Source organism: Falco punctatus (assembly GCF_963210335.1).
Source record: "Falco punctatus genome assembly, chromosome: 18".
Classification (NCBI taxonomy): Eukaryota; Metazoa; Chordata; class Aves; order Falconiformes; family Falconidae; genus Falco; species Falco punctatus.
The window spans coordinates 1,982,031-1,999,941 of NC_137598.1; the positions used below are offsets into that span (position 1 = coordinate 1,982,031).

The 17,911-nt window shown below is 57.6% G+C and overlaps 2 protein-coding genes across 2 annotated transcripts in view; one reads left to right on the forward strand and one right to left on the reverse strand.

Moving 5' to 3' along the window:
• LOC308054934 (uncharacterized protein) overlaps positions 1-17,911 on the reverse strand; it is a 155,738-nt gene that overhangs the window by 59,628 nt on the left and 78,199 nt on the right. The window lies entirely within an intron of this gene.
• S100A11 (S100 calcium binding protein A11) lies at positions 15,700-17,651 on the forward strand. The gene is made up of 3 exons (XM_080368851.1): positions 15,700-15,848; positions 16,986-17,123; positions 17,372-17,651. The coding sequence occupies exons 1-3, from the start codon at positions 15,846-15,848 to the stop codon at positions 17,513-17,515; spliced, it is 285 nt and encodes a 94-aa protein (XP_080224977.1). The 5' UTR covers positions 15,700-15,845; the 3' UTR covers positions 17,516-17,651.

Consider the following 17,911-nt stretch of genomic DNA (forward strand, 5'->3'; position numbering starts at 1 on the left):
GTCCACACAGCGAGCTCTACTACCTTCTGTCCCCCTCGTCAAAATTTCATTCTGGTACAATTTTTACGTGTGCGTGTGTGTGTTACACATATATAAATTCATACCTATGCAGGCGCACATTTTTACCAAAATACACCCTCCCATTAATGTGTATATATGCTTTATAGCTACTGTAGATTTTTCTAAATCTGAAATAAAATCAGCCTGTAAAATGACTTTACAATCTGGATTAGGTGGAACCAACCAGTGCCTGAATTGCCACATGGCAACTGCTATTTCTGGGTTAAAATGATAGGTAAGGGAATGATAAGTTAAATAACCCGTTTGAGGACGTGAAGGTGCAGCTGGGCTTGGCCAAAGATGAATCAGGACAATGTCCACAAAGGGTGTCTCCTTTCTGAAGCTCCGTCAAGGACCCTATAAAAGCACTCCAGTCCTCCGATCACTCCGCACGGCTTCACAGGAATCCCACTTGATCTCGTTGGTGATTTGGGTAAGTCACTCCTTCTGCAATGTACCCTCTGGTGGGCAAGGAGATGTTATTTCTATAGGATTCATGGCGGGTGGCAACGTCATTCCTGACACAGTATTTTCCGAGTCTTTAGCGTTCCTGTCCAGTGAAGTGTTGTTTTATGTTATTCGGGCACCTGCATGCTGTCCTGGCGTGTCCGTGTGTAGAGGCAGCTTTTCCCAAAGGGAAAATGAGAGAGTGCAACAGATTTTGTGCCCACCTTTGGTCAGCGGTCAGCTTGCAGCCCAAATCAACATATTGGAGAAATGTAATGTTTTCTCTAAGAAATACCAAAACCCGGGATTTTGTATGCAGAGGTGTGCGCATGTGTTGATGCGTGTGCGCACGTTTAGAGGCAGCAAGGCAGACACGGCACACCTTCCCCAGCTGAGATCTCAGCACCGACAGACCTGAGAACAGGCTTGGGGATCCTGCGAGGAGGAAGGAAGGAGGTGGCTTTTGAGGTTTCCAGACACAAAGCTCCAACAGGAGTGTTGCTTTCTGCCAAGCAGGTCTTAGTAAAATTAAATAAATAGCTCTGACCTAGGCAATCTGACAGTTCCCCGCTGGCCAGAACCTATTTGCCAATGAACTAATGCTGTAATGAACGCTTTATCAATTGTTTGCATTACTGCTGGTCGCAGGAACATCAGCCACAGGGCTTGTTTTAACTCCCTGTAAGCACTCTACCTGTCTCTGACCCAGCTAGGTCTTGTCTCAGGCCACGCCAGTGCTGCGTTAGGCATCCTCTAACCTGCTTCACAGAAGCCAGTGTAGCTCAGAGTCAGGCAGAGCTAGCAATGTCTGTCCTGGAAATGTAAGTACCTGGTAGAGCCCCATGGGGACAGGTTCTTGGGGCATCTCTTGAGTCACCATCCCCGGTTCCTTCCCTGCGGTCCATAAATGCAGGCATCCTGCCATCCCCTATCAAACGCCATTCAAATACATCAGTAGACAAGTGGGAGGACACTCCCCATCCCACTAAAACACCTAAGCTTTTGAATTTCTTCCCAGTGCTCTGGTGAAACAGTGCTCGCCGTGGCGCAGGAGCGGACCCACAGCATGTGGCACCCAGTGCCCCGTCAACACACACAGCCTGACCCCAGCAGTTCTGCCTCCTCTTCTCATGCTCAGAAAATCTCCCATCCTTAGGTCTGCTCCTTTTCTTGCAGGCTTGCTTGAATCTGCAGGAAGATGTCTCGCTTCTTAGACAGCATTTCCACCATCATCAGCATCTTTCACCAACACACGAAGGAAGATGGAGACCACTCCAAACTCAGCCGAAGGCAGATGAAAGAGTTCATCCAGAGGGAGTTTGCAGATGTCATCGCTGTGAGTGCTGCTGCAAGTGGGAGGGCTTGAGGCACAGACTGGAGCGCAGGGACTGCAAAACCTCCTTCTGGAGGGCGGGTGATCCTTATGACAGTGGGATGGGGAGGCTTTCACCAAAGGGGAGCGGCAGAGGTGTTCCTTTGCGCTGGCTGCTTTGACAGCTCTTTCAACCCATTTTGCCATGAGGAAGTGGGCAAGAGCTGGAGAATGAGCTGCAGGGAGGTATGGGTTTCTCTCAAAGGTGGGAAGGATACAGCAGCAGAGGGAGACAGTGTACCCCAAAGAGGAGAAAGCTGGTTAGCTGGAGCCAACGAACAACCAGGAAAACAGAGGACAAAGACATGGAGTTGTTGCTGAGCTATAAAAGTGAAGGTGTTAGAGATGGAAGGAGAAAAGATTGCAGTTGTCCCCATCCTTGCATTTCGCTGACACAGAGCAGGAAGGCTAAAACCCCTTTTTTGTTTCCCTGTGTGCATGTTTTCCCTGCAGAAGCCGCATGACCCTCAGACGATTGACAAGATTCTGCAGTTTCTGGAGTGGGATGGGGATGGGGAAATAGATTTTAATGAGTTCCTGCTTTTGGTGTTCAGAGTGGCTAAAGCCTGCTACTGGTACCTGCCAAAGGGACCATACCTTCGGCAAAGAACAAAGCTGACAACCAGTGGTAAGTCACTCCAAGAGCCTGAAATTAAGAACAGAGGGAGCCATCAGCATCACCAGGAGGAAGAGGAGCAACAAACTCATGAAAGTAATCGTCATCCCCCCAGTGAGCCTGAGCTGCAAGGAGACACCAGGGTCGAGGAGCTTGAAACAGAAGCTGAAATGGGCAGGCATCACCAGCAACGTAACACAGAAAGCAGAAACGATGCAAAACGAATCAGCAAGCTGGGGCAGCAAGTCCCTCAAGCACAGGATGAACGAAGACAAGAGCCATGTGAGCAATGGAACAGCCAGAGAAGACGTGAGCCACCAGAGCCAGACAGACGAGGAGATGTACAACCCTGCAAGCGTGGCACCTTGCAAACACATGAGCCTGGACTGCGGGAAAAGAATAGGCAAAATCTAGATGGGCCCCAGCCAGAACAACTGGCAGATGTGAGAAGTCGCAGCCAGAGCTCTGAACCCCAACCACTACCAAACCGGTGGAGTAGCCGTCAGCCACATGAGCAAGCACTACCAGCATATGATCAACATCAACAGAAGCCACAAGGAGAAGATAGAGGAACTGACAATCAGCCACGTAAACCTGAATTACTCACAGAAGAGAGAAACCGCTACCACCTACGTGAGCTGGAACAAACAGCACTTCCAGACAGCAGCCACCAGCCACGTCACCCTGAATGCCTGAAGTCAAGACGCCCACATCAGTCATACATACAGGAACCGCTAGAATTTGACCGCAGGTACTATGACAAGTGTGACCCAGAAAGAGAAATCCATGAAAAAGAAAAGAATGAGCAACACGAAATTCAATATCCAGAAAAGGAGGAAGACATGCATCAGGATAAAGAGTGGGAAGAACGAAACGATACAAGACGAGAAGAGCCCCTGCGGGAGAGGAGGGTCGATCACCAACGGGAGCTGGAGATCGAAGTCTATGAGCGCCGCAGCCGCCAGACGCAGGAAAGGGAAGAGCGCGATGCCACGGCTGAGCAGAGAGAGACACGCGACAGACGCGTCTGTGAGACACGGGAGCGCGAAGGCGATGGAAGGAGGAGACCTGAGGCAGTGAGGTACGAAAGGACACGAGAAACCGTGGTGGCAGAAGCAGAAGCCGATGTGAAGATCCACCGTGAGTCCTGCAAACTGGAGCCACGTGAGGACGTGGTGGAAAGGAGGGACCGTGCCCGTGAGTGCGTAGACCAAGAGGAGGAGAGGAGGATTCTCCGTGGAAGAGAGAGGGAAGAGCCCCTGCGGGAGAGGAGGGTCGATCGCCAACGGGAGCTGGAGATCGATGTCTATGAGCGCCGCAGCCGCCAGACGCGGGAAAGGGAAGAGCGCGATGCCACGGCTGAGCAGAGAGAGACACACGACAGACGCGTCTGTGAGACACGGGAGCGCGAAGGCGATGGAAGGAGGAGACCTGAGGCAGTGAGGTACGAAAGGACACGAGAAACCGTGGTGGCAGAAGCAGAAGCTGATGTGAAGATCCACCGTGAGTCCCGCGAACTGGAGCCACGTGAGGACATAGAAAGGAGGGAATATCTTCGTGAGGGGGAAGACCGACGGGATGAGAGGAGGATTCTCCGTGGAAGAGAGAGGGAAGAGCCCCTGCGGGAGAGGAGGGTCGATCGCCAACGGGAGCTGGAGATCGATGTCTATGAGTGCCGCAGCCGCCAGACGCGGGAAAGGGAAGAGCGCGATGCCACGGCTGAGCAGAGAGAGACACGCGACAGACGCGTCTGTGAGACACGGGAGCGCGAAGGCGATGGAAGGAGGAGACCTGAGGCAGTGAGGTACGAAAGGACACGAGAAACCGTGGTGGCAGAAGCAGAAGCCGATGTGAAGATCCACCGTGAGTCCCGCGAACTGGAGCCACGTGAGGACATAGAAAGGAGGGACCGTGCCCGTGAGTGCGTAGACCAAGAGGAGGAGAGGAGGATTCTCCGTGGAAGAGAGAGGGAAGAGCCCCTGCGGGAGAGGAGGGTCGATCGCCAACGGGAGCTGGAGATCGATGTCTATGAGCGCCGCAGCCGCCAGACGCAGGAAAGGGAAGAGCGCGATGCCACGGCTGAGCAGAGAGAGACACGCGACAGACGCGTCTGTGAGACACGGGAGCGCGAAGGCGATGGAAGGAGGAGACCTGAGGCAGTGAGGTACGAAAGGACACGAGAAACCGTGGTGGCAGAAGCAGAAGCCGATGTGAAGATCCACCGTGAGTCCCGCGAACTGGAGCCACGTGAGGACGTGGTGGAAAGGAGGGACCGTGCCCGTGAGTGCGTAGACCAAGAGGAGGAGAGGAGGATTCTCCGTGGAAGAGAGAGGGAAGAGCCCCTGCGGGAGAGGAGGGTCGATCGCCAACGGGAGCTGGAGATCGATGTCTATGAGCGCCGCAGCCGCCAGACGCGGGAAAGGGAAGAGCGCGATGCCACGGCTGAGCAGAGAGAGACACGCGACAGACGCGTCTGTGAGACACGGGAGCGCGAAGGCGATGGAAGGAGGAGACCTGAGGCAGTGAGGTACGAAAGGACACGAGAAACCGTGGTGGCAGAAGCAGAAGCCGATGTGAAGATCCACCGTGAGTCCCGCGAACTGGAGCCACGTGAGGACATAGAAAGGAGGGAATATCTTCGTGAGGGGGAAGACCGACGGGATGAGAGGAGGATTCTCCGTGGAAGAGAGAGGGAAGAGCCCCTGCGGGAAAGGAGGGTCGATCGCCAACGGGAGCTGGAGATCGATGTCTATGAGCGCCGCAGCCGCCAGACGCAGGAAAGGGAAGAGCGCGATGCCACGGCTGAGCAGAGAGAGACACGCGACAGACGCGTCTGTGAGACACGGGAGCGCGAAGGCGATGGAAGGAGGAGACCTGAGGCAGTGAGGTACGAAAGGACACGAGAAACCGTGGTGGCAGAAGCAGAAGCCGATGTGAAGATCCACCGTGAGTCCCGCGAACTGGAGCCACGTGAGGACGTGGTGGAAAGGAGGGACCGTGCCCGTGAGTGCGTAGACCAAGAGGAGGAGAGGAGGATTCTCCGTGGAAGAGAGAGGGAAGAGCCCCTGCGGGAGAGGAGGGTCGATCGCCAACGGGAGCTGGAGATCGATGTCTATGAGCGCCGCAGCCGCCAGACGCGGGAAAGGGAAGAGCGCGATGCCACGGCTGAGCAGAGAGAGACACGCGACAGACGCGTCTGTGAGACACGGGAGCGCGAAGGCGATGGAAGGAGGAGACCTGAGGCAGTGAGGTACGAAAGGACACGAGAAACCGTGGTGGCAGAAGCAGAAGCCGATGTGAAGATCCACCGTGAGTCCCGCGAACTGGAGCCACGTGAGGACATAGAAAGGAGGGAATATCTTCGTGAGGGGGAAGACCGACGGGATGAGAGGAGGATTCTCCGTGGAAGAGAGAGGGAAGAGCCCCTGCGGGAAAGGAGGGTCGATCGCCAACGGGAGCTGGAGATCGATGTCTATGAGCGCCGCAGCCGCCAGACGCAGGAAAGGGAAGAGCGCGATGCCACGGCTGAGCAGAGAGAGACACGCGACAGACGCGTCTGTGAGACACGGGAGCGCGAAGGCGATGGAAGGAGGAGACCTGAGGCAGTGAGGTACGAAAGGACACGAGAAACCGTGGTGGCAGAAGCAGAAGCCGATGTGAAGATCCACCGTGAGTCCCGCGAACTGGAGCCACGTGAGGACATAGAAAGGAGGGAATATCTTCGTGAGGGGGAAGACCGACGGGATGAGAGGAGGATTCTCCGTGGAAGAGAGAGGCAAGAGCCCCTGCGGGAGAGGAGGGTCGATCGCCAACGGGAGCTGGAGATCGATGTCTATGAGCGCCGCAGCCGCCAGACGCAGGAAAGGGAAGAGCGCGATGCCACGGCTGAGCAGAGAGAGACACGCGACAGACGCGTCTGTGAGACACGGGAGCGCGAAGGCGATGGAAGGAGGAGACCTGAGGCAGTGAGGTACGAAAGGACACGAGAAACCGTGGTGGCAGAAGCAGAAGCCGATGTGAAGATCCACCGTGAGTCCCGCGAACTGGAGCCACGTGAGGACATAGAAAGGAGGGAATATCTTCGTGAGGGGGAAGACCGACGGGATGAGAGGAGGATTCTCCGTGGAAGAGAGAGGGAAGAGCCCCTGCGGGAAAGGAGGGTCGATCGCCAACGGGAGCTGGAGATCGATGTCTATGAGCGCCGCAGCCGCCAGACGCAGGAAAGGGAAGAGCGCGATGCCACGGCTGAGCAGAGAGAGACACGCGACAGACGCGTCTGTGAGACACGGGAGCGCGAAGGCGATGGAAGGAGGAGACCTGAGGCAGTGAGGTACGAAAGGACACGAGAAACCGTGGTGGCAGAAGCAGAAGCCGATGTGAAGATCCACCGTGAGTCCCGCGAACTGGAGCCACGTGAGGACATAGAAAGGAGGGAATATCTTCGTGAGGGGGAAGACCGACGGGATGAGAGGAGGATTCTCCGTGGAAGAGAGAGGCAAGAGCCCCTGCGGGAGAGGAGGGTCGATCGCCAACGGGAGCTGGAGATCGATGTCTATGAGCGCCGCAGCCGCCAGACGCAGGAAAGGGAAGAGCGCGATGCCACGGCTGAGCAGAGAGAGACACGCGACAGACGCGTCTGTGAGACACGGGAGCGCGAAGGCGATGGAAGGAGGAGACCTGAGGCAGTGAGGTACGAAAGGACACGAGAAACCGTGGTGGCAGAAGCAGAAGCCGATGTGAAGATCCACCGTGAGTCCCGCGAACTGGAGCCACGTGAGGACATAGAAAGGAGGGAATATCTTCGTGAGGGGGAAGACCGACGGGATGAGAGGAGGATTCTCCGTGGAAGAGAGAGGGAAGAGCCCCTGCGGGAGAGGAGGGTCGATCGCCAACGGGAGCTGGAGATCGATGTCTATGAGCGCCGCAGCCGCCAGACGCGGGAAAGGGAAGAGCGCGATGCCACGGCTGAGCAGAGAGAGACACGCGACAGACGCGTCTGTGAGACACGGGAGCGCGAAGGCGATGGAAGGAGGAGACCTGAGGCAGTGAGGTACGAAAGGACACGAGAAACCGTGGTGGCAGAAGCAGAAGCCGATGTGAAGATCCACCGTGAGTCCCGCGAACTGGAGCCACGTGAGGACATAGAAAGGAGGGAATATCTTCGTGAGGGGGAAGACCGACGGGATGAGAGGAGGATTCTCCGTGGAAGAGAGAGGCAAGAGCCCCTGCGGGAAAGGAGGGTCGATCGCCAACGGGAGCTGGAGATCGATGTCTATGAGCGCCGCAGCCGCCAGACGCGGGAAAGGGAAGAGCGCGATGCCACGGCTGAGCAGAGAGAGACACGCGACAGACGCGTCTGTGAGACACGGGAGCGCGAAGGCGATGGAAGGAGGAGACCTGAGGCAGTGAGGTACGAAAGGACACGAGAAACCGTGGTGGCAGAAGCAGAAGCCGATGTGAAGATCCACCGTGAGTCCTGCAAACTGGAGCCACGTGAGGACGTGGTGGAAAGGAGGGACCGTGCCCGTGAGTGCGTAGACCAAGAGGAGGAGAGGAGGATTCTCCGTGGAAGAGAGAGGGAAGAGCCCCTGCGGGAGAGGAGGGTCGATCGCCAACGGGAGCTGGAGATCGATGTCTATGAGCGCCGCAGCCGCCAGACGCGGGAAAGGGAAGAGCGCGATGCCACGGCTGAGCAGAGAGAGACACGCGACAGACGCGTCTGTGAGACACGGGAGCGCGAAGGCGATGGAAGGAGGAGACCTGAGGCAGTGAGGTACGAAAGGACACGAGAAACCGTGGTGGCAGAAGCAGAAGCTGATGTGAAGATCCACCGTGAGTCCCGCGAACTGGAGCCACGTGAGGACATAGAAAGGAGGGAATATCTTCGTGAGGGGGAAGACCGACGGGATGAGAGGAGGATTCTCCGTGGAAGAGAGAGGGAAGAGCCCCTGCGGGAGAGGAGGGTCGATCGCCAACGGGAGCTGGAGATCGATGTCTATGAGCGCCGCAGCCGCCAGACGCGGGAAAGGGAAGAGCGCGATGCCACGGCTGAGCAGAGAGAGACACGCGACAGACGCGTCTGTGAGACACAGGAGCGCGAAGGCGATGGAAGGAGGAGACCTGAGGCAGTGAGGTACGAAAGGACACGAGAAACTGTGGTGGCAGAAGCAGAAGCCGATGTGAAGATCCACCGTGAGTCCCGCGAACTGGAGCCACGTGAGGACGTGGTGGAAAGGAGGGACCGTGCCCGTGAGTGCGTAGACCAAGAGGAGGAGAGGAGGATTCTCCGTGGAAGAGAGAGGGAAGAGCCCCTGCGGGAGAGGAGGGTCGATCGCCAACGGGAGCTGGAGATCGATGTCTATGAGCGCCGCAGCCGCCAGACGCAGGAAAGGGAAGAGCGCGATGCCACGGCTGAGCAGAGAGAGACACGCGACAGACGCGTCTGTGAGACACGGGAGCGCGAAGGCGATGGAAGGAGGAGACCTGAGGCAGTGAGGTACGAAAGGACACGAGAAACCGTGGTGGCAGAAGCAGAAGCCGATGTGAAGATCCACCGTGAGTCCCGCGAACTGGAGCCACGTGAGGACGTGGTGGAAAGGAGGGACCGTGCCCGTGAGTGCGTAGACCAAGAGGAGGAGAGGAGGATTCTCCGTGGAAGAGAGAGGGAAGAGCCCCTGCGGGAGAGGAGGGTCGATCGCCAACGGGAGCTGGAGATCGATGTCTATGAGCGCCGCAGCCGCCAGACGCGGGAAAGGGAAGAGCGCGATGCCACGGCTGAGCAGAGAGAGACACGCGACAGACGCGTCTGTGAGACACGGGAGCGCGAAGGCGATGGAAGGAGGAGACCTGAGGCAGTGAGGTACGAAAGGACACGAGAAACTGTGGTGGCAGAAGCAGAAGCCGATGTGAAGATCCACCGTGAGTCCCGCGAACTGGAGCCACGTGAGGACGTGGTGGAAAGGAGGGACCGTGCCCGTGAGTGCGTAGACCAAGAGGAGGAGAGGAGGATTCTCCGTGGAAGAGAGAGGGAAGAGCCCCTGCGGGAGAGGAGGGTCGATCGCCAACGGGAGCTGGAGATCGATGTCTATGAGCGCCGCAGCCGCCAGACGCAGGAAAGGGAAGAGCGCGATGCCACGGCTGAGCAGAGAGAGACACGCGACAGACGCGTCTGTGAGACACGGGAGCGCGAAGGCGATGGAAGGAGGAGACCTGAGGCAGTGAGGTACGAAAGGACACGAGAAACCGTGGTGGCAGAAGCAGAAGCCGATGTGAAGATCCACCGTGAGTCCCGCGAACTGGAGCCACGTGAGGACATAGAAAGGAGGGAATATCTTCGTGAGGGGGAAGACCGACGGGATGAGAGGAGGATTCTCCGTGGAAGAGAGAGGCAAGAGCCCCTGCGGGAGAGGAGGGTCGATCGCCAACGGGAGCTGGAGATCGATGTCTATGAGCGCCGCAGCCGCCAGACGCAGGAAAGGGAAGAGCGCGATGCCACGGCTGAGCAGAGAGAGACACGCGACAGACGCGTCTGTGAGACACGGGAGCGCGAAGGCGATGGAAGGAGGAGACCTGAGGCAGTGAGGTACGAAAGGACACGAGAAACCGTGGTGGCAGAAGCAGAAGCCGATGTGAAGATCCACCGTGAGTCCCGCGAACTGGAGCCACGTGAGGACGTGGTGGAAAGGAGGGACCGTGCCCGTGAGTGCGTAGACCAAGAGGAGGAGAGGAGGATTCTCCGTGGAAGAGAGAGGGAAGAGCCCCTGCGGGAGAGGAGGGTCGATCGCCAACGGGAGCTGGAGATCGATGTCTATGAGCGCCGCAGCCGCCAGACGCGGGAAAGGGAAGAGCGCGATGCCACGGCTGAGCAGAGAGAGACACGCGACAGACGCGTCTGTGAGACACGGGAGCGCGAAGGCGATGGAAGGAGGAGACCTGAGGCAGTGAGGTACGAAAGGACACGAGAAACCGTGGTGGCAGAAGCAGAAGCCGATGTGAAGATCCACCGTGAGTCCCGCGAACTGGAGCCACGTGAGGACATAGAAAGGAGGGAATATCTTCGTGAGGGGGAAGACCGACGGGATGAGAGGAGGATTCTCCGTGGAAGAGAGAGGCAAGAGCCCCTGCGGGAGAGGAGGGTCGATCGCCAACGGGAGCTGGAGATCGATGTCTATGAGCGCCGCAGCCGCCAGACGCAGGAAAGGGAAGAGCGCGATGCCACGGCTGAGCAGAGAGAGACACGCGACAGACGCGTCTGTGAGACACGGGAGCGCGAAGGCGATGGAAGGAGGAGACCTGAGGCAGTGAGGTACGAAAGGACACGAGAAACCGTGGTGGCAGAAGCAGAAGCCGATGTGAAGATCCACCGTGAGTCCCGCGAACTGGAGCCACGTGAGGACATAGAAAGGAGGGAATATCTTCGTGAGGGGGAAGACCGACGGGATGAGAGGAGGATTCTCCGTGGAAGAGAGAGGGAAGAGCCCCTGCGGGAGAGGAGGGTCGATCGCCAACGGGAGCTGGAGATCGATGTCTATGAGCGCCGCAGCCGCCAGACGCGGGAAAGGGAAGAGCGCGATGCCACGGCTGAGCAGAGAGAGACACGCGACAGACGCGTCTGTGAGACACGGGAGCGCGAAGGCGATGGAAGGAGGAGACCTGAGGCAGTGAGGTACGAAAGGACACGAGAAACCGTGGTGGCAGAAGCAGAAGCCGATGTGAAGATCCACCGTGAGTCCCGCGAACTGGAGCCACGTGAGGACGTGGTGGAAAGGAGGGACCGTGCCCGTGAGTGCGTAGACCAAGAGGAGGAGAGGAGGATTCTCCGTGGAAGAGAGAGGGAAGAGCCCCTGCGGGAGAGGAGGGTCGATCGCCAACGGGAGCTGGAGATCGATGTCTATGAGCGCCGCAGCCGCCAGACGCGGGAAAGGGAAGCGCGAGATCCCCTGAGTTTCCATAGGGAGACACGCAGGAGAAGCAGCCTCCAGATTCTGGAAGGCGAACAGGAGAGGGATATTCTGTACCACTGCCCGGCAATTGAATTTCAGCATGAGCCATGTGACAGCACCCTCTGTGAGCCCTCCAGTGACCGGGAGTGGAGGAACCACCATATTTTACATGAGGTAGAAACTTCTGAGGCAAATGAGGATAATAGACGAGGTCACGGGAGGAGCCTCTATCAAACCATGGAAGTGGATAACAGAGACCTCTGCCCCGCAGGAGAGCAGGCGTCTGTCACTGACGTGAGGGTCCGTTACATCCCCGATGAGCCCGACGTACGGCCAGAGGTGCGTGCCGTCCCTCAGCCCTGCGAGCCTCAGACCGTTGCATACCTGGTCCACATGACCCAGAATTTGAACGATCCCAAAGCCACCACCTATGAGATTGTCTGCCACCAGCCCCACAACGTGGGGCAGCCCATCTACATGAAGAAGTGCTACGTATCATCCCAGCCACCGGCAGTCCCTTGTGACAGAGACAACGATTTAGAGCCACAACCCCGAAGAGAAACAGGGGACCCTGAACCACTGTGTCAAAAGGGCAAACCAGCTTCTAGCGGCCGGGAAAACACGAGGGATCTCAGTGAGCCACAGGAGAGGTCTGGAAAAGGGGTGAAGGAAGGGCCTCACCAGGCTTCTGCCTTTCAGCTGGATGGAGTTAAGGGGGACTCTTGCCAAGCAAAGCCCAAGGAGGACAGGAGGGACAGGCAGTGCCCCAGGGTACCTGACACGGAAGAGAAGAAGCATCAGCCCCAGGGATATGGATCAAAAGCTGCCAGGGAGCAGGTCCCGCGGGAGCTCGAATCCAGCTGCCAGGTGAGGGAGCGTGAGGATGGGGAGGTGAAGAGCTGCCCACCTCTGCCCCAGGCTCCAGAGCCACAGGAAGTTCTCGAGCAGGGCTGGCCAGCCACCAAAGAGAGCCGTCCCCAGCCATCCCGGAGAGATGAAGCCAGCCACTGCCAGGAGGATGCAGAGCTTCTCCCTCCGGAGAAGAGCCGCCAGCCACAGCAGGAGGACAACAGCAAGAGGAGCAAAGAAGCCACGGCACCTTAAGGGGAGGTCCTCTCCTTGGAGTTGGTGGGGCTTGGTGTCTTTTTGAGGATCACTTCTGCTCTCTGCTTTCAGCTTAGGGTGTCACCGTGAGGTGGCACAGAAGTGTTCAACACAAAAGGGTTAACTGGGTGCTCTGAGAGGGTGTCAAGTGGCTTTGGGGGTTTTCCACAGAACAAATCCTCAGCAGCTAGGTAGGCAGAGCTCCTCCAGGACCTGCAGCTTCTGCCTCCCTGCGTTATGTCTATCTACTTTAATGCAGTATTTAGTCACTTCTCTGCTCTAATTGGATTCTTTGGGTTTCTCTGTCCTTTATGTCCCTGTCATCCCTTCTACCCTGTGGCGTGATTGTTCTGCATCTCACTGCACTCACGTCTCCCCTAGCCCTGTGACTGGCTCCCCTGTTAGCTTCTACCGTGCAACGTGAAAAAAAAAAATTAAAATCCCAGTAGCTCAATCATACTTATTGTGGGGCCTGAAAATCCTCGAGTCTTGGGGGGGGGGGGGGGGGGGAAACCACCACTTTTGTAGACTCAGTGTTTTTGGTTACACCTTTCTGCTCCCCGAACAGCTGAGCAGAATCCCAGCTCCAGCCTCACAGAAGCTTTGAAGCAGTTGAGTTATGCTGTGGTTACTGCAGGATAATGGTGGTGGGTGGGGGGTCTCTTTCTTCTTCACACTGATGTATTGCATGAAAAATCAGAATAAATAGCTGATGACTGCACTGACTGCCACAGTCCTTCATCCTTGCATCTAATTTCTGCAAGGGTCTCAGCCTGGTGGGAGGGTGTCCCAGTTCAGATCACACATTCCTCCTAATCCCAGGCACTTAATCCAGACAGGGGCTGCTGAAAAGCCCACCAGATCCTCCCTCCTACATGTCTAGGAGCCCACGTACCTCTCAAACTCTGGCCCTCACTACTGATACGCGTGGTGCCGGGGGCTCCCATCGCAGCCGGCACATGCTGTGGTCCGAGCCCCACACAGGGATGCGCGCGTGCGTCCCAGCTTTCACGGCAGATGAGCACGCCAGGGAGAGCCAGCAGTCCGAAGCCAGCCAGGTGCACGTTTCCTGGCTACATGGACCCGTCTGCCTTTCCCCCTGGGGCTGCCCCATGCCTGGGACCACTCCTGGATCCTGGGGCAGGAGAGGGGCAGCAGCACAGCAGGGAAAATGCACTGGATCTCACCCGTGGTGCACAAGGCTGGGGACTGAGATGTCCATGACCCTCCCTGGAGAAAACTAGATTTTATTCACTTTTCTTTCCCTTGAACAAGAGAGAACCAATTCCCTCAGCAGCAGATGGGGCTGCGGTTCTGCAAGAAGACAGAGAGAAGCAAAGACAATCCCAGCACCATCTGTGTCTTGCTCTTAAATGCAACCAGAGCCCACTGGCTAGCCAGGAGGAACCAGGGCACCTCAGGTCCACCACAGCCTGATGCAGCCTGGGGGGCCAGGGCTTCTCACCCACCTAGCCCTGGCCACCATCCTGTGATGTCTTGAAGTGCCAGAGGGACTCAAAGGGTCTGTCCCAGCCAGGGGCAAGGCGGATGCACTCGGGGCAATGCTCTCAACGCTGTCCCCTTCACGCACGTGACAGTCACACGTCTTGGTGACAAACATATGGTGGGACAGATGGTCTGTCTACAAACAGGGCCAAAGCCTTGACTGCAAACGCACACAGACAGCAGCAGCAAGAAACAGAAACCTCCTGAAATCCCTCGCTGCAGCCAGGATGGGGCCAGGCCACCACTCCCCTGGGATCTGCCTTTGCAAAGGGGGGGGGAACAACACCTGCCCCTCCAACCAGCTTATTTTAATGCACAAAAAGAACTTTGCAAAACGCAGGTAGAATTGCAAAATCCAAGGAGAAGGGCAGCAGGTTTTCTGACCTCAGTTCCCAGGTTTGGAAAACCCTTTTCATTTACATGGACTGAACCGTTTCCAGTATGGGAGAGGGTGGGAGGGGTGGCGAGTGCTTTTTCCCCAGTACATAAGAAAAAAGGGGTTTGGGGGCAGGAAATTGGGGCAGGAAAGGAAAATACATTGGGGACAGTTGTCCCCTGGATTTGCTGTTTCCCATTCTCCTGCTCTATGCTGAGTCAGTCTCCAGGAGGATTTGCTGAAGAGCCCCCTCCCTGGAAGCTGTCCCAGACCCTAGAGTGCATCCCACCTCCCCTGTTACCCCAACCTCTTCGCTCCAGGCCCCCCCAACGCTTTTGGGGAAACACGTACAGCCCAGGGCTGGGAGCCACTGGGAAATCCGGCCCTGGGCGGGTGATTCTGCGTCAGTGCCGGTGGGGAGCGGTGCTGTAACCGCAGGACGGCGGCACAGCTGAGCACCACACGCCCCAGCAGCTTCCCCGGCTCCTGATGAATGGGAAGTGGCCAAGCATCACAGCCCCATGTGCTGGGTCCTGAGCAGCCCAAGCCCCGCAGCCCCCACCCTCCTCCGAGCTATTTGGGCACATCACTCACCTCTCCGAGTGCCCTTTGTGTCCCTCATGTCTCTCCTCCACCTCTGCGTCTCCCTGTTTTCAGCTCTCCAGGGTCTCTCACGCCACAGCAGCATGAAGGCAGCCAGCCCCAAGCAGGGAGCTCTGACCAGCACCACTGGGGAACAAATCCTGGCTGCAGCCAGCTCCCAGCACAGCATCCCAACCCCATGGAGCTGCCTTCCCTGCTTTCACACCACGAGAAGGTTACGAGGTGTTATCAGCAAAGCTCAGCAGATAGGAGCGCTCAGGGTCGAAGGGGCCAGGCAGCAGTGGCCCCTGGGGTGGGCAGCCCTGGCAGGCGGGGGGCACGCTGCCCGCTCCCCTGTGCCTGCTCTGCCTTTGCCAGCCTTGTTAGAAAAAGCTGGGGAAGCCCAAATATCACGGTAGCAAGAGGAAACGCTGAGGATGCTCCGGGTAGCAGCAAGGCAGCCCCAGGGGGGAACATAGCGCTGAGCTTGGGGGTGAGATGAAGGGAGCCGTAAAAACCGAGAGGGGAAAAGAGCTCGGAAGGAGAAAATGTGAGTGCAAATAACTGTAAAGAATAAAACTCCGGAGGGAAAGGGATGGAGCCTAAAGGAGGGGCCCGGTGCATTCCTGTGCCTGAGCTGGGGGCCGCAGGCATGTCCAGATCTGCCGTTAGAGCTGACATTGCCCAACGCAGCCCAAGGGGCTGAGTCAGGGCTGGGCGCTGGCTGCACCGGGAAGGGCGGTGGCTGTGGCGTGAGGCTCATAACCGCCCCGGCTGCTGCTGTGCCACATCGCACCGCGGCCCTGCCGAGGACTGAGCCCCCCCCTTCGCACCCCAGCCATGGTGAGTGAGCTGGGACCCCGGGCTGGGGCGGGAGAGGCAGCTCGGTGAGGGCAGGAGGGCGATGGGTTTTCCCGCAAGAGGCCCCAGAGCTGAAGGCGAGAGGCGCTTTGGCACGGGGAAGAGCAGACAGTGCCCAGGGCTGAGCTAAATCTCTGCCAGGGAGGGGGCCTGGGCGCAGGAAGAGGGGTCAGAGCTGGAGAGGGAGGGCAGAGGGTCCCTGCAGGTGCGGGGGACTAGGAGGTGGCATTTGTGTTGTTCCCCTCCTTCCCTCCCCTCCTTTTTCCCACCACTGCTGCTCCCGATGCCCATCATCAGACTGGGGGCTGCAGCTCTGCCTCCCCCACCTCATCCCACCCCCAGCAGCAGGGTAGGGGGATGCAGAGGGGCCAAGGGGCTGAGGACGGAAGCAACTGGACTCCTCAAAAATTAACCATAAAAGGCTGAACTGAGCCTCAGGCAGGGCAGGATGTGGCCAGGAGTCCCCAGGATGCTGAGGTCAGGCAGGGAAGGGTGGACTCCCCCCAGCTCGCCCCTGCCCTGCCCTTCCCCAAAAACCAGAGCCATAGGGAGGGGAAGAGCCCCACACGCCCCCCATATCGCCCTCGCCCCTCTCCAGCCAGCTCGGTCCCTGCTTGCAGCCATCTCCGCTTGCATTTTTCTCTGATGACTCAGGTCTGTCCTCAGCCCAGGCAGGGCAGGGGGAGGGAAAGGGGGGAGGGCAGGGGGAGGGAAAGGGGGGATGACAGGCTTTTATCTTTCCAGCGAAGCAGCCCCAGCCAAGCCATGCTGGAGAGCGTGGAAAAAACAGGCACAGCGCTGTGGTTGCAGCACAAGCTCTTCACAGTCCAGGACACTGCTCTGATGGGAGCTGACAGCTCCCCGGGGGATTTTCCATGAACCACTCCCCGATCCTCTGGGCCCTTCCTGCACCACAGCGCTGTGCCAAGGCAGCAGAGAAATTAATACCAAGTAAAAATGCAGCTGGACAGGTTTGGCATAAGAAACTCTGAGTAAAGCAACTGCAGGAGGCCCCTCTCAGCCCAGCCTTGCTCCAGAAATAAATCGGGTTGCTCTTCCGCGAGCCCAGGGCTCCCTGCGATGCTCCATGCTCGCCTGAACTTGCTCTTGCTCCTGCAGCCCACAGAGACGGAACGCTGCATCGAGTCCCTGCTGGCCGTCTTCCAGCGGTACGCGGGGCGTGAAGGGGACAGCTGCAAGCTCTCCAAGAGGGAATTCGTGGCTTTCATGAACACCGAGCTGGCTGCCTTCACAAAGGTGAGCAAAATCCCGTCCGGAAGAGCTTCCCGCGGCATGCACTCCAGCCCCTGGGACAGCAATCAACACCTCTGACCCACAGACCACGGGGTGGGCAATGGGAAAAGCTCGCTCCCACCAGAAGCGAAAGCCTGGCCCGCTTGGATTCTGCCCCCCTCTGCCAGCCCCTCTCCCCCTCACAGCTGCAGTTCCACACGTGGGGCAGTTCCTTCCCTCCAGGCAGACATCGATTCCCATCTCTTTTGCAGAATCAGAAGGACCCTGGCGTCGTGGACAGGATGATGAAGAAACTCGATTTGAATAGCGACGGGCAGCTAGACTTCCAGGAGTTCCTGAACCTCATCGGGGGCATCGCGGTGGCCTGCCACGAGTCCCTGATACTCAAGCCCTAGCCCGGGTTGCTGTGTCTCCTCCACCACTGTCAACATTCCTCAAACAAGACCAATACAAAGCTGGAAGCAGTGCCCTTAAGATAGGGACATACTCATTCTTTGTTTTTATGTGTAAAATAAAAGGTTTAAAATCCTAGTGTAAGGCATGGTTTTATTTCAGCATGGCGAGTGAGGAGAAAGCAGTAGGAAAGTAGTCCAGCCACGGAGGGAGCGGGATCTCTAGGTCCTGCCCTCTGCTTCTCCACTGAAATGAGAACATGTGAGTTCTCAGCCCTGTCACTGCTGGGAACTCCAACCCACCTGGCTTTGGAGACCCTCCAGCCTGTTAAATACCATGGGAAAAGGTACAGTAACACTAAAGGGTACAACTACACAAGGTAAATGCAAAGACAGGAG